The sequence below is a fragment of the Penicillium pulvis genome (genome assembly GCF_028828015.1).
Source record: "Penicillium pulvis strain IBT 33274 chromosome Unknown contig_23_segment0_segment0, whole genome shotgun sequence".
In the NCBI taxonomy this organism is placed as follows: Eukaryota; Fungi; Ascomycota; class Eurotiomycetes; order Eurotiales; family Aspergillaceae; genus Penicillium; species Penicillium pulvis.
Genome location: NW_026643075.1, coordinates 287,913 through 304,098, shown reverse-complemented (window position 1 = coordinate 304,098; position 16,186 = coordinate 287,913). Strand labels below are relative to the sequence as shown.

Here is a 16,186-nt window from a genome sequence, read left to right as displayed (position 1 = left end):
GATAATTCGAAATTTCAAATCTCGGAGTAGCCTAGCCTTGTGATTCAAGTTTATTTCTGACTCTAAATGTATTTAGCTAAAATGCCTCCCGCCAAATTTGAGTCTCGCTCTCCAAAATCCATCCAACTGATGTAAATCCACGTCCAACATCCCGACTCCATCCTCATCTCGCTAACAGCCCGTTTTGGCTGGCGACCCACGCTGATCAGGGGCTGTGCACGCACCAACTTACCGCATCGCACATCCTTCAACACTGAATCCGCTCTAAATGCAAAGCAGAGCCGCGCTTGGTCCCATACATATTTCGGATCCTTACCTAAACTTCCCCGGGTAGAATATCCAACCTATCGGATATACGTGAAGTATCAATCCTAAGCTCCACTACCTCGTTCCAACCCCTTTCCGCGGGTAAAGCAAGCGGCGACTGTAGCGATGAATCCAAATGCGGCTGATGCCCCGAAGGACAACCGGATTCCCCGATAGTAGACTAGTCGGACGGCCATCTGGATGTCGGGTGGTAGGTCGTGGATCGCGGAGATTGAATGGCGGATTTCGTTGATTAACTAGATTGTAAAAGAAGGAAAGGTCAGCTACCTCCATTCCAGGCGATTGATTTGTCGTCTAGTTTTGGGGAGATTGGATAGTACTTTCCATTTGTCTGGTACTCCACTCAAGGCCTCTGCGAGGCCTGAGCTCAGTGTATTTTGGATTATTGCGGACGTTATGGCGACGCCCCACACCGTTCCGAGGGAACGGATTAGGTAGACTGTTGAGGCTGAGACGGCGTGGTCTGGTTGTAATAAATGGTAAGCGAGGTTGTTTTGTTCGTGTAGAATAGGAAGGGGATGTACCGTCGTGGTCGAATGCAGAGAGGAAGGTGAATAGAATTCCTGGGTACACGATGCCTTGTCCTAGATTGGCAGGTATGATGTATGCGAAGTACTTCCAGTTTGAGTCGTTGAAGTGGAGGAAAGTCACGAGGAGGTTACCGATAAACATCAAGCCGGCTCCGATGCGCACTAAAAGGGCTAATTTTCCCCAGCGTGACATGACTATGCCTGCGATTACCCCGCCTACCGGTGTCATTAGAGATGGGATGACCAAACGAGCACCGGCTTTGGTAGGACTATCCAACAGGATGACCTGGAAGAGGAGCGGCAGGGTGAAGAGGAACTTAATAAATCAGCTTATGTCCTAGTGCTTTCTCTCGACAAAACTTACAGCGTAGGCAGACATCCCCACGCAGACATTGGCGATCTGAGTAGAGACCGGATGAAGTCCACGGAGCATTTTCAGCGGGATAAGCGGGACAGCTTTAGTCTTCGCCTCAACAGCAACGAACGCAGCGAGGAAGGCAACACTAGCTACCAAAGGTAGAATCACCCAGGCACTTGTCCAAGGAAGCTCATTTCCGCCAAAGCTTAGTCCAGCAAGTTGAGTTGAAAGGGCCAGGACAAGAAGCAAAGATCCAAGAAAATCGATCTGGTGCCAGAGGCCCGGCTGACCGGGTACCGGAATGTTACTCTTAGCAGGAAATTTGAGAACAAAGTGTCCCAAGACGAGCACGGTCAGAGAAACAGGGACTTGGACCAGAAAGCACCAACGCCAACCGATTGTGTCGACAATGGCACCTCCGAAGGAAGCACCGCAGATAGCTCCAAACCCGTATGCAGCATTTTGAACAGCTTGGTACATTCCACGATTGCGGAAAGGGATAATGTCGGAGTTGATAATCGTAGCTTTATGAGGTTAGTTGAATGCACTATCGGTGTTTCATTTTCACTCACCCATTGTCATCAACCCACCGCCTCCCATGCCGGTCAGGGCACGCATGGTGTTTAGAAAGACTACATCTCTTGCCAATGCACATCCCAAACAACCAGTGAAGAATGTGATTGTCGCAGTGAAAAAGCAGCTGCGACGGCCCAGTAGATCTGAGAAGCGACCATAGAGAGGTTGGAAGGCGGTGCTCGTAATGAGGTAAGAAGTGGTTAACCACGACGCAGTGTTTGCAGCGTTGAATTCAGAGCTTATGACTGCGTATGTCGATGCAGTGATTGTTCCATCAAATCCGGACAGAAACACATTGGACATTATAGCTGTAACACATTAGCCTCTCATTCTTACGGTCTGTCGCGTAGGCAAAGATAGGTATATACACACCCAGTTGAATCCAGAAGAACCCCCTCGGTGGACTCCAAGCAGGAGAAGTCGCTTCCAAAAGAGGTTCATCCTCACCTCCAGTCATTGAAGATTCTTGCTGTGGTTCCATAGTCTGGTGAAAGTGTGCAGAAGTTCGTTCGTCAGTACTGGAGTGCAACGCCAATGCGGGTATTTGCGATGTCTAAGATCGAAAACTATAATTTTTTTATTACAACTTCCCGACGCTAGTCTAGCCGAAGAATCGGCAATGACAGAAAATTCTTCCAAGATGTTCTTAGTAACGGCATTCATGAGAGGGGAAAGGCAGTGTAGCGGGCACCCGATTGGGAAATGCGGGACATTGAAGCCCCGCTGAACCAAGCACGACATTTCAATGCTCCATTTGCATTATCACATCGTCCATTGCATAAGAAATGCAGAAATGACGTTGAATTAATGAGTACCATGGAATAATATAAAGCCCGCTTCAGACCTTGAACTCCTGGAAACCATTCACGAGTCTGTCTCAGTACAGTAAAAACCCAGAATATACAAGTGCAGAGTACCAACCTAAGGTTAATGTACCCTATCTCACAAATCATGCCGAGCATCATGGAAACTGATCGCTGGACCAGTCCCTCTCACCGTTACGATGAAGGTTCTTGAAACCCTCGCCTGCGCTACTGCGCTCCTGCCCCTTGCAGCCGCAGACTGGCAATTCAAGACCCGCACGGACCTTGCACCTCCCCGTCTGAACATCACCATCCCAGCCACCATCGACGTGGAAAAGGGCTATCTTTTCGTAGCTCCATTTCCCGGTCAGTTCGTCGATCCAGAGCACCATGGTCCGCGCCAGGAAGGCCCTTACATCTTCCGGGATGATGGTGAACTCGTCTGGTCTGGATACACGTACTACTCTATATGGGCGGCGAATTTCCACAAGGGACAGTGGAAGGGCCAGGATGTTCTGTATAGTTTCGAGGGTGATCATAACCCGGCTTATGGTCATGGCCATGGCCATGCTACGATTCTGAATAATCGCTATGAGACAATTCGCGAGTTGCGGGCTGGAAATCATAAATTCATGGATAAGCATGAGCTACAGGTTATTGATGGAAGGACTGCATTGATTCAGGTTTATCAGCCTGTTCCAACGGATCTGAGTAAATGGGGTGGGAGTGCAGAGCAGCAATGGATTGTTGATGCTATTTTTCAGGGTGAGGACCGGCCAGGATACCTGCCTGTGCATGTTGAACCCTTGCTAACGTTACATAGAGTTGGACATTGAGACTGGTGAGCTGCTTTTTGAGTGGTCAAGTCTAGAGCATGTCAGCCCGGATGGTACGTTCCTAATTCAATGAATATTCAGGTTTCTTAGCTAAAGATGATCAGAGGCGGTCCTCCCCTTGAACCCAGGTCAGGCTGGTGCCGGATGGAACTCGTCTGATGCATGGGACTACTTCCACATCAACTCTGTCGACAAAGATGCAGCCGGCGATTATCTGATATCCGCTCGCGATGCCTGTGCCGTTCACAAGATTAATGGTGCCACCGGAGAGATTATTTGGCGGCTAGGTGGTTTCAAGTCCGACTTTGAACTTGGTGCCAATGTCGCATTTTGCTTCCAACATCATGCGCGCTTTGTCTCACGCGATGGTGATGAAGAGGTCATCTCACTGTTTGATAATTCTGCTCATGGAACAGAGAACCACCGTGGTCATGAAGTCCACACACATCCCATCTCGCAGGGAAAGATCATCACTGTTAACACTGCTACTTGGACCGCGGAAGTTATCCAAGCATTCCAGCCTCCCGATGACCTTCTCGCCAAGTCGCAAGGAAGTACTCAGCTCCTGCCTAATGGCAATGCGTTAGTCAATTGGGGCTCTGAAGGCGCAATGACCGAGTTCACATCGGACGGTACCCCCATATTCCACGCCTATATGGATTCGGATTTGCTCGGTGAAGGTGTACAGAACTATCGCGCGTTCCGGTTCAACTGGACCGGTCTTCCCACTGAAGAGCCCGCCATTGTGGCGCATAAGACACCCTCTGGTATGGCCGTGTATGTCTCCTGGAATGGTGACACCGAGACCGTCGCTTGGCGCATCTATGCTGTGACGGACGATTATGGGTCGCGATTGTTCCTAGGTGAAGCTGAGCGCAGTGGATTCGAGACCTCGCTGCTGCTAGCTGTTCGTGGCTATACGCATGTAGCCGCTGAGGCGATTTCCGGTCAAGATCGCGTCTTGAGAACCACGCAGGTAACTCGTGTTCAGGATCAAGTTCTGCCCCTTGGTGCTCCCAGTGCTGGGACTGTTGTCTTAGCTTCGGCCGGCCGGTGGCAAATGAAGCCAATTGTGTTCCAGGCTTAATGCCAAGCCTAGGCACGTTGACTAATCTACGCTCAGGCTGTTCACACGAGGAGAAGTGTTAGGATAGAAAATAGTTTGACAATTCACTCTTTGAGTTCTTTGTCACTCTTGTCTTGAAGCTCATCGTATGGTTTTAGAAGGATTGATGAGGAGTAGTCTTTAGTAGAAAATTGGTCGCGTACTGTTGGAGCGGATGTTAGATCCATCTCTGCATTCTAGGCCTTAGCAGCACACTTTGTATCTGCTTACCGGGGTGTTTTCCGTGCGAACAATTGGGTTTGATAGGTTTGATAAGTTTGATGATCCTCTGACAGTATTTACACGTGATGCCACATGGTCCACGTGCATGATTCGTCAGCTCGTATCCAAGTGATGAGCTATCCTAAAAGGGTCAATGCAGATGGATCCGTGGATGACTCCGCCGAATCCACTTCTAGATGCGGGGAATACGACACGAATACGTGGCCAATCATCATCTGCATTGGATGTAGGGAAACGGTTGAGTTTGAGATGTTTCCTGATCGCTTCGATATGACCCAGCATGACTCTTATTATATGCTTCCGGATCGTTTGATACCGATTTACGGCAACTTGGACTTCCGGGTAGAAAGTAGTCGATACTTGGTTCAACGTAGAACAGATGGCTGATCAACAAGTAGATCTACATTGATCGGGATCTCGTTCAGGCGCCCGATAATCATGCACACACACGGTTCAGCAGACCCTTCAGTAAAGCATTGGCAACTCGGGTCTTACTCCATCCGAGATCCGGGACATCATCGCCTTCCCAAAAGCGTAATCGCTCCCCGGCCTTATTTCGAGATGATTTATTCGCCTAGTCTTCTCCCCTTTCTTTCTCTAGATTCGACTCGGTGCCCCACCTATCATGCGATAAACTCATGGCGACTCCTCAGCCCCCGGCACCGTTTGGTGGAAGCGCCGTTGTTGCTCGCGCGGTCCAGCAGACCAAGGAGATGAACACCGCAGAAACCACGTCCTCTCTGAGCGAACACGAAGAGAAGACGGCATCCGTCACACCAGCTGAATCGGAGGAATTGCGACACCAAGAAATCACGAAGCTCGCGCGCACGTTTTCGCAACTATCACAGCAACAAAGCTCCGGCTCATCGTCCGATGCCATTAATACCTTCCTCGATACTTCCAAGAACCCCGAGTTAGACCCTAGTTCGTCCGATTTTAATTCCCGGAAATGGGTTCGCAATACCCTGCAGATGACCCGCGACCCTGACCGCTTCCCGCGTCGTACGGCAGGCGTATCCTTCCAAAACTTGAATGTCTTTGGGTATGGCACGGCGGCTGATTACCAGTTGAACTTCGCCAATGTGTGGCTGAAGATGATAGATGGGGCCAAACATGCGCTGGGCCTAGGTAAGAAGGTGCGCATTGATATCCTGCGCGACTTTGAGGGAATTTTAGAGCATGGGGAGATGTTGGTTGCCTTGGGTCGACCGGGCAGGTAAGCTCTGGAACTGTCTTTCTAATTTTAGCTGTTCCGAGCCGTCACACTGACATGTGCTTAGTGGATGTTCCACGTTTCTTAAGACCATTGCTGGTGAGACGCACGGTCTCTTCCTGGGTGACGGAGTGGATGTACAGTATGAAGGTATCTCGTGGGATGAAATGCATAGTCGTTTCCGCGGTGAGGTCATCTATCAAGCCGAGACTGAGATCCATTTCCCTCAGTTGACCGCCGGCGAAACTTTGCTTTTTGCGGCTCAAGCACGCACTCCGAGTAATCGACTTCCTGGCGTGACACGTGATCAGTATGCCCTGCACATGCGAGATGTGACAATGGCCATGCTTGGGCTTTCCCACACTATTAATACCAAGGTGGGAAATGACTTCATTCGTGGTGTCTCTGGAGGTGAACGAAAGCGTGTCAGTATTGCCGAGACGACACTGTGTGGCAGTCCCCTGCAGTGCTGGGATAACAGCACGCGTGGTCTCGATAGTTCTACTGCATTGGAATTTGTGAAGAACATTCGTCTGTCCACCGATTACAGTGGTACCACGGCTGTCGTCGCAATTTACCAGGCCAGCCAGTCCATCTATGACCTCTTCGACAAGGCAATTGTTCTTTACGAGGGACGACAGATCTACTTCGGCAAAGCACAGGATGCGCGTCGCTTCTTTATTGATATGGGCTTTGATTGTCCCGATCGACAAACCACTGCAGACTTCCTCACTTCTCTCACAAGTCCTTCGGAGCGCATGGCTCGTCCAGGTTTTGAAAGCCAGGTTCCTCGCACCCCGGATGAATTTGCAGCTCGCTGGAAGGCGAGTCCCGAGCGGAAGACGCTTCTTCAGGAAATCGCCGATAAAAATGCTCAGAACCCAGTTGGAGGTCGCCAGCTAGACGTATTCAACCAATCCCGTGCAGCCCAGAAATCTAAGGGTTCACGCGCTGCCTCTCCGTACACCATTTCATATTATATGCAGGTCAAGCTCTGTCTGTGGCGTGGATTCCTTCGGTTGAAAGGAGACATGAGCATGACAATCGCATCTGTGATTGGTAACGCGGTCATGGGCATCATCGTCTCTACGGTCTTCTTAAATTTGGAAGATAACACGGGGAGCTTCTTCCAGCGTGGAGCGCTACTGTTTTTCGCGGTCCTGCTGAACGCCTTCGCTAGCGCTTTGGAAATTATGATCTTGTGGCAACAACGGCCAATTGTGGAGAAACACTACAAATACGCCCTTTATCATCCGTCCGCTGAAGCTATTAGCTCTTACATCGTAGAGCTACCGTCGAAGATATTGATTGCAATATTTTTCAACCTCATCATCTACTTCATTCCACATCTTCGTCGGACGGCTGGTCACTTCTTTATCTTCTTTCTGTTCTCGTTCACCACGACCTTGGTCATGTCGAATATTTTTAGATGGATTGGAGCTGTCTCACGATCTATGGCCCAAGCTATGGTCCCGTCTTCAATCTTCATGATGATTCTAGTTATCTACACTGGTTTTGCTATTCCAACTCGTGATATGCACCCTTGGTTCAGGTGGTTAAATTGGCTTAATCCCATTGCGGTAAGAGTCTCGTCTGTTTGCTGCTGACTTCATGCTAACGCCTATTAGTACGCATTCGAATCCTTAATGGTCAATGAATTCAGTGATCGGGATTTCCCATGTTCTTCCTATGTTCCCCAGGGTCCACATTATGCAGATGCCCCACTCAGCGCGACAATCTGCAATGATAAGGGCGCGGTTGCGGGTCAAAACTTTGTTAATGGAGATGCGTATATCAACACCACATTTGAATATTACAAGGATCACATGTGGCGCAATTACGGTATCTTGATTGCGTTCTACATTTTCTTCTTGATCTTGTACATTGTCACCAGCGAGTTTATTCGAGCCAAGCCATCCAAAGGCGAGATCTTGGTCTTCCCTCGTGGCAAAATCCCTGCCTTTGTGAACAAGGTTCGCAGCGGTGATTCGGAAATTGGACTAGCAGAGAAGGAGAACATCGGTCAATCTCAGGGTCAGACTGCAAATCTTGCTAAACAGACCGCCATCTTCCATTGGGAGAATGTTTGTTACGATATAAAGATCAAAGGCAAGCCCCGTCGCATCCTTGACGGCGTGGATGGCTGGGTGAAGCCTGGCACGTTGACTGCCCTGATGGGTGTGACAGGTGCTGGAAAAACCTCCTTGCTGGATGTCCTCGCTGACCGAGTGACCATGGGAGTTATTACCGGTGACATGCTCGTGGATGGTAGGCAGCGCGATCACTCGTTCCAGCGCAAAACGGGCTATGTTCAACAACAGGATCTCCATCTCGAGACTAGCACTGTGCGCGAAGCACTCACTTTTAGTGCACTTCTCCGTCAGCCTCACAAGACCCCTTACAGCGAGAAGATTGCCTATGTTGAAGAGGTAATCAAGATGCTTGACATGGAAGAATACGCAGAAGCCATTGTTGGCATCCTAGGTGAAGGACTGAACGTTGAACAACGCAAGCGATTGACAATTGGTGTTGAGATTGCGGCTAAGCCAGATCTTCTATTGTTCTTCGATGAACCAACCTCTGGCCTTGATAGTCAGACCGCCTGGTCTATTTGTTCGTTGATGCGCAAGCTTGCCAACCACGGCCAGGCCGTTCTCTGCACCATTCACCAGCCGTCAGCAATCTTGATGCAGGAATTCGACCGACTTCTGTTCCTTGCCAAGGGCGGCCGCACGGTGTACTTTGGTGAGCTGGGCTCCAATATGGAGACTCTGATCAAGTACTTTGAGGACAAGGGGTCGATTAGTTGTCCCAAGGATGCAAATCCTGCCGAATGGATGCTCGAGGTTATTGGCGCCGCTCCTGGCTCCCACTCGGATCGTGACTGGGCAGATGAATGGGTCAATAGCCCTGAACGAGTTGTCGTTCGCGAGGAACTCACCAAGATGAAACAAGAGCTCTCCCAGAAGCCGGTGGCGTCTGCAACCGCTGGGTATGGAGAATTTGCAACCCCAATCTGGTACCAATTCCTCATCTGTATTCGTCGGATGTATCAACAGTACTTCCGCAGTCCTGGATACCTCTATTCCAAGACTGCTATGTGTATCTTTCCGGTCAGTGACCTTGAATAGTTGATTTATTTCTTGGCTAACCTTCAACAGCCCCTGTTTATCGGATTCAGTTTCTGGCGTGAGCCTAACACTCAGCAAGGCCTGCAAAACCAATTGTTTGCCATTTTCATGCTTCTCATTATTTTCCCCAATTTGGTTCAACAGATGATGCCCAGTTTCTGCACGCAGCGTTCGTTGTACGAAGTTCGTGAGCGGCCTTCAAAAGCCTACTCCTGGAAAGCATTCATGCTTGCCAGTATCTTCACCGAGCTACCATGGAATATCATCATGGCCGTCCCTGTATATTTCTGTTGGTACTACCCGATCGGACTGTACCGCAATGCACCAGAGGGCACAACGATGGAGCGGGGTGGGACCATGTTCTTGATCATCCTGGTCTTCCTCATGTTCTCCTCGACATTCAGTTCGATGATTATCGCCGGAATTGAGCAGCCAGAGACGGGAAGTAATATCGCGCAATTACTTTTCTCTCTTTGCTTGGTTTTTAATGGGTTAGTCTGCCCCATATCCCTAAACTCTCTCCAGCTTGGCACTTTTTTTTTTCTCCCTCGATGATCTACGCCCACTTACTTATTTTGGTTGTTCTAGTGTCCTCGCAAGTCCCACCCAATTGCCCCGGTTCTGGATCTTCATGTACCGCGTCTCGCCATTCACGTACCTGGTCTCTGCCGTCTTGTCCACTGGGTTGTCCGGTAGTAGTGCTCATTGTTCGGATATCGAGCTCCTGACCATCCCGCCACCTGCTGGACAGAACTGTTCCCAGTACCTGGATTTCTACGCGACACAATACCGTGCGACCTTGCTGAACCCGGAAGCGACGGAAAACTGCCAACTCTGTTCGATCTCCACCACGGACGAGTTTCTGGCTGCTGTCAACATCTACTTTAGCGATCACTGGCGGAACATCGGGTTGATCTTTGTTTACATTATATTCAATGTTTTCATGGCTGTGTTCCTCTATTGGTTGGTTCGGGTACCAAAGAATTGGTCCCGCAAGGTGAGGCAGAAGCAGGAGTGAGCGGGCGCAAAAAGTTTCCACTCCACTCTATTCTCCACTCTCCGTGGGGGCGGATTTAGGTCAGGCCCGTGGCCTCGATCCCTGTAAATCTGTTTGCTCCATAGGTACATAATACTAATCTGTATTTCAATCAATTTTTTCAATTTTGACAATTGATTCAAAGTCAACCGTAAAGAATAAAAGACACTGTCCAAGAGAATACTGCTTTTCAACAGGTCACATATTAGTAGGAATACCCAAACCGTTCAGTCTAGCCTAAGCCTCAGTACTACCCAAACTCGCATCCTCTAATGTACAATAATCTTGTCATTAACATTATTAGGCTTTTACCCAGCATAGGAATCGTGAAGCGGCTCATTGGAGGGTTCGGATAAACGGACCAGTTACAGTCCATGAGGACAAGCGAGAGATGAGGGTGGGGGCCATTTCACCCGTGTGTATTGTGTCATTACATCACATTAGACTGGCTGGTTTATGTGATCAAGTTGCTGAATTGTTTGTCCCATGTGGATTTTTAGATCGAGCAGGGATTAGGACGTGATGTGATGGGATGAGATGAGGTTATTTTTAGCAGTATGCTCAGGCGTGTCGATCGCTATACTATCTTCCGGGCCTGAGAATAGGGGCTGTTAACACACAATTGTCAATAAAACCCAAGTAAACGTCGTTATGCGCCATGGCGACTACATAACCAATGTTGATGAAGGTTCGGGTGTTCTCCGCCTCTGCTATTTCTGTCTCAGATTAACATCTGTTCCGTGCCATGGTGATCGTCGGGGGCCGGGATGAAACGAGCGGTCTCTGTGGGTAGATGTTTATGCGGGGAACTAGGCTGAGTTGGGCCTGAGCCCTGAGTAGGTCTGTGAGTCAGGGTCAAGGAGTAGGGTCAAGGAGAGCAAAAACAAAATAAAATAAAAAAACAGAAATAAAATCCTTGGGTAAAGTAGGTGAACAGGGAGAGATTTGGGGTCCAAATCCAGGCATCCACATGAAGTTAGGCTTGCGATCTCCTACATAATCCACTTTGGGTTAGGGCGCTTTCAAGGTTGGTCATTATGCTCGTGAGAAGCCGATATGAAGCATGGACTCTGCACTAGGTGTTAATGTGCTATGACTCAAGCCCTAAATTCAATAATTATGGGTCTTTTCGTCCCTTCGCAGTTCTTGGCTCTCGCAACTAGTCCAAGTCCAGTCTCCGCCATTGGCCGGGATTTGAGGCTCATTTACGCCCCACTGGACTGATCCACTGCATCTTTTCTCTGGGCCGTTATGGCTTTGGAAGCATCTATTGATGCAACGCACCAGTCCCACCAGTACGGGTCTCGATGGAGCTCGTCACTTACGTGCAGCCCATTATTTATACCCAAGGGTCCTTCGTCACGGCTCCATTTTCCTTTTAACTTTTTTTTTTCATTCTTCCATCCTATCTTTCTTCTATTTACCCTAAAAAATAAAATAGATGATGGATTCTTATCCTCCTTTTACCGATATGTCTCATATTGAGTCTATGTCTGACCCCCAGACATACGATGCTTATGATGCCTCTCTACCGGCCGACCACCCATTCGTAACTCGTGCTTACCAGTTCCAATACCACCTTTCGCCTCTGGAACAGGCCAAATCCGACGAAATAATGAACCCGCAACCATGGTGTGAGGCTGAAATCGCTTCACTCAATATGGGCTACTTCCCCCTGAGTTCTCCGCCTGGAACAGCGGCCTCTCAACGATCTCAGACCCCCAAAGTCCTCGCAGCAGTAATAACGGCAGCATCCTAGGCATGAACTGTATGGCTTCGCCAGCATTTCGTCAAGAGGACATTTCTATTCCCGCCATTGATGAATATCCCGCGCCCGACGGACTTGTCGATATCGACCACTCAATCGCCTTCTCCCAGTCCCCCTTCGATAGGCCTCTCGATCACACTTCGCCTTTTGATACAGAATTTGATGCCTGGTCAGGCAGTCAATCAGACCGAAATGCTACGCCTGATCAACAATGGTCCTCTCCTCTGCCTACAGAACTAGCCCTCCCGCAACCGATTCGTCGAAACAAGAGCCGCCCAGGTAGGGCTATATCTTCAGCATCCTCTTCCAGAGAGATTCACAAATCAGCTGAGCGCAGACCGACTTCCACCCCTGGTCGCAGCAAGCGTCGACGCGGGACTCGCAATGTTATTGACGGCACAGCCCGGACATTCGTCTGCAGTTTCGCTTCCTACGGTTGCGAAAGTACGTTTGTCTCAAAAAATGAGTGGAAGCGCCATGTTACGTCTCAGCATTTACAACTTGGATTCTATCGCTGTGATGTTGGAAAATGTGGCGCCTACCACCGTCACGCATCTACAACCCTCCCTACATCTACGTCTACACCAACGCCACAATCTACGGTTTCTGGACGAGGCTGTACACCACTCCCAGGCCAACCGAACGATTTCAACCGCAAAGACCTCTTCACCCAGCATCACCGCCGCATGCACGCGCCCTGGCTTCAATCTGGGGGCCGACGAGCCCCCACCGAAGAGGAACATAGCGCTTTCGAAGCAAGTCTGGAGGAGATCCGTCAGCGCTGCTGGCAGGGTCTACGGACACCGCCCCTGCAGAGCCACTGCGGGTTCTGCAAAGAAGTATTTTCCGGCGAGGGAAGTTGGGACGTGCGCATGGAGCATATCGGACGCCACTTTGAGAGAGAAGATCGACGGGTCCTGGGGGCTGAGGAGGAGGATCTTGCGCTGAGGGAGTGGGGGATCGAACAGGGCATTTTGGTTGCTATTGATGGGGGTTGGAGATTGGCTAATTTGGTGGGGTTGTAGCTCTGTGTTGTGTTATGACATGTCTTGGCTACATTATGAATTGGTTATTATGGGGCGGTGTTTGGGCATGCTTATGTTTCTTGTTTGGCGTTGGGGCTTACTGTTCCGATAAACTCGGACAGATTTCTACTTTTGTATCATATGGAATATTTGCATTTGCATGCTTCGATATTAGATCTTGGCAGCGTCATGATTATGAATGATACTCCGCTATAGAATTACCGCTATGCATAATGAATTCGCCACTATATCTACTATCCACTCCTAGCAAATGAGTAAGCGGTAACCCGAGCATCTCCGAGCTACAGATCGGATCACCGCAGGGTCCACCCAATCTTGGAACGGGACGGTATGAACCAAACTTTCGTCATGACACCGTATCTCCGCATACACCCGGCTATTCTTGAAAGCTCGTAGAGTCAGGTCTCGGACATCAAATCTTATTACTAAAACAAGGCAGAATCCAGGCAGAATTATAAAACACAATTATCATCTAAACAGAATCCTCTGGCCTCCATGGACCTTTCAGTACTCGAAAAAGACCGCATAGAGACAATGATTGAAATTGGACTGCGTCCTTGCCTATGGGTTTAGCGCCGAGGCGGTGCACACTAGGTTGAGCAGCTATAGGCTCGATGGCATGAAACTCATTAAACAGAATCCTTTGTTCCACGCTAAAATATACGAAAGTTCCGATTGCCAGTGGTTGGGCCATGTTTTCATTGGGACTTGAGCACTAGTTTAGACTACTAATGCCACGTTTGACCACGTTTTCCGGGATTTTGTGGAGATATCAAGGAGGCTGTGTTGATCTTGGTGGAATCAGACTAGCGCCGTACTCTGCACTTTGTATCAACTTACAGGTAGACTTCTATTTCTAGGCTTTTTCTCATGTTTCATGCACCATTGAAAAACTTTAGCATACGGTGTACGGGTGTCCTGATCCGGTAACCTACTCGCAAGCGTTGTTTCGCGGTAGGACCATTTGTTCAGGGATTCGTACGCTAATTCTCTTTTAATTGGTCTGCTCGGAAAGGTCCAGGCAACGCTCCAGGACTCGAATCCGATTCGTCAATATAGATCCACTATTTCCCTTTGATTGTTTTCCTTTTCGGGTTTGGTTTGAGTTCCATTTTTTAGTTTCTAACTAGTAGTATTTGATTTTTTTCTGTTCATGGTTAAAGAGGTCAGAAGGGCGGTGTCCCGTATATTACTTTTGATGAATGGCGTGGTTGTGGATCGTAATTAAAAATGTAATTCTCGTCTTGTCCCGTGTTTCATTGGTGGTCGTCTGGTCTCTATGGGCCGATCTTGTCGATCAGGGTGATGCTTTGTCCCGAGGCATTTGTTCCATGTCCTCTTGGTAGTCACTGCATGTTGTTTGGGGCGAATTGTTTCATGATGAGGTAGCTATGCATATGGCCACGGGCATAGTGACAGCAGATATGCATTGACCGGTAAGATGGTAACCCGGGTGCATTTGCCCTGTGGAGACGCCACGTAGTTCCATTCATGTGGCATTTTGCCCGACAGGATGCCAAGCTACCAGTCTAATTCGGATTGTAATCACCCTAAATTTGTCCCCATTTATCTGGTCTGTTGTTAGCATAGTTTTGGTTTAGAGAAGGTCAGGACTTGAGTACCATGCAAACAGAAAGAAACCCCCGCTCTTAGAGGTTAGCATGTGACTTACTATTTAGACAAGCAGACATAGTAGTTATATTGAGCTCACAATACTGCTATTACTCATATGGGTACAATCTGAATGCACCTGGAACCCGCGCACGGCTAATCAGTCGATAAAATCAGCGGCCAGTATCTGCAAACGATCCCTCTCGCTGATCCTAAAAGCCGTAGTATAAATAAGCTCATCTGGTCCGTGATGACTCCACTGCCAATATCGATAATACGTAGCAATTGACGACAAGGCTGTGCGACATTGGGGCTCCGGCGGGATGGACCGCCGGATTGACTTAAGGTTGTCCCCGAGGGTTCCCAAGATTGCTTTCTGCTGTGGACCCTATTAATGACATACCATTTCTGATTAGACCAGGCACGACATGAGCTTCCATTCAAGTGAGTAGAGGCTTCCGAGACTGGATTTGGCTGTTCAGGTTATTTGGACCTATACATCTGAATCTGCACCAGCCACTTCAAGGCTCCGACCGTTGTAGCCATGGGTAAGATCGCATGAATGCTAATTTGGATCTTCTTCGTACGGGCTAAATGGAGAATTCTGGGTCAATTGACCGTGTAGTGTGGGCTGACTTGAGATCTCTAAGTACCTATTAGTCTGTAATTCTTGCTTGTTATAAAGTGGCCCAACGACATATAAGTATATTTTATTTGAACCACACATTCACTCTATACTCACCGTACTCTGGTTTACATGGCTTGTGATTTCGATGAATTCTTGAGATTTGGGTGATCGAGTGAGGGATTGACTAGTAAATATATGCAGCCTGATATATCAGGCATAAAGTTTCAGACCTGCGTGGGTCAACGAGACAAGCCGCAGCACGCGTTGTAACAACTTATTGATAAAACGTGTGATAGCACCCATTAACAACAGAGCACAATCCATTCAATAATTTGATACCGAGGTCATGTCAATCCCGAGGTCTTTGTTTAATTCATGCATACGACAACTCTACTCGGCTAATCCCGCCATATACTTCGCTTAGATCTTCCATGCATAAAGGCAGTACAAACAACGAAGGTTACCACGCTTATTCTGCGCCACAATATCAAGCCTTCTCCACTGTTAGATTCTATTCGCCGCCTCTTGGCGCTGCGTTGCTGCACCTCGGCTTGTAACCCCGGATTAGGTATAATAACCCGAGAGTCCGGATATAATCCGTTCCAAATCGGCACATCGGCATCGGGGACAACGATTTATATCACAGGCTTAGCAAATGCAACATCAGGTCCAGGGTCCAGAGTGTCTGTGACTGGCTGTGACTATTCTCTGACCCTTATTACCCGGTCTCAACATCCAGCTACGGAATTTGCCGAGTCGGACGACCCTTTCAGCAATTCCTATCTGTACCATGCTCGGAGAAGATCGTATCCACCGACCCACAGGCATTGGTGTTCTGTAGCCTGTAGGGCTATTAGCACCGATGACGACGAAAAAAGTATTCTTACGAGACCGATGTGTAATTGCGCCCCTCACAGTCTTTAAAAGGAACCGTCCATACCCACATTATGTTCCCTTTGCGACCCCGTTACCTCC

General features: G+C 48.8%; 4 protein-coding genes across 4 annotated transcripts; 3 read left to right on the top strand and 1 right to left on the bottom strand.

Moving 5' to 3' along the window:
* Positions 1-371: 371 nt before the first annotated feature.
* N7503_004386 (MDR family MFS transporter) lies at positions 372-2,272 on the bottom strand (the record flags this gene model as incomplete). The annotated part of the gene is made up of 6 exons (XM_057063933.1): positions 372-563; positions 648-790; positions 852-1,173; positions 1,222-1,739; positions 1,788-2,099; positions 2,164-2,272. The coding sequence occupies 6 exons, from the start codon at positions 2,270-2,272 to the stop codon at positions 372-374; spliced, it is 1,596 nt and encodes a 531-aa protein (XP_056921676.1).
* A 522-nt stretch (positions 2,273-2,794) lies between these two features.
* On the top strand, positions 2,795-4,517 carry N7503_004385 (arylsulfotransferase family protein; the record flags this gene model as incomplete). Its single annotated transcript, XM_057063932.1, has 3 exons — positions 2,795-3,359; positions 3,418-3,483; positions 3,535-4,517. 3 exons carry the CDS (start codon positions 2,795-2,797, stop codon positions 4,515-4,517), a joined length of 1,614 nt encoding a protein of 537 aa, XP_056921675.1.
* Positions 4,518-5,416: 899 nt separating this feature from the next.
* N7503_004384 (pleiotropic drug resistance family ABC transporter) lies at positions 5,417-10,140 on the top strand (the record flags this gene model as incomplete). The annotated part of the gene is made up of 5 exons (XM_057063931.1): positions 5,417-5,994; positions 6,059-7,571; positions 7,620-9,104; positions 9,153-9,613; positions 9,711-10,140. 5 exons carry the CDS (start codon positions 5,417-5,419, stop codon positions 10,138-10,140), a joined length of 4,467 nt encoding a protein of 1,488 aa, XP_056921674.1.
* Positions 10,141-11,629: 1,489 nt separating this feature from the next.
* On the top strand, positions 11,630-12,951 carry N7503_004383 (putative C2H2 finger domain protein; the record flags this gene model as incomplete). The annotated part of the gene is made up of 2 exons (XM_057063930.1): positions 11,630-11,790; positions 11,856-12,951. 2 exons carry the CDS (start codon positions 11,630-11,632, stop codon positions 12,949-12,951), a joined length of 1,257 nt encoding a protein of 418 aa, XP_056921673.1.
* Between the last annotated feature and the right edge of the window lie 3,235 nt (positions 12,952-16,186).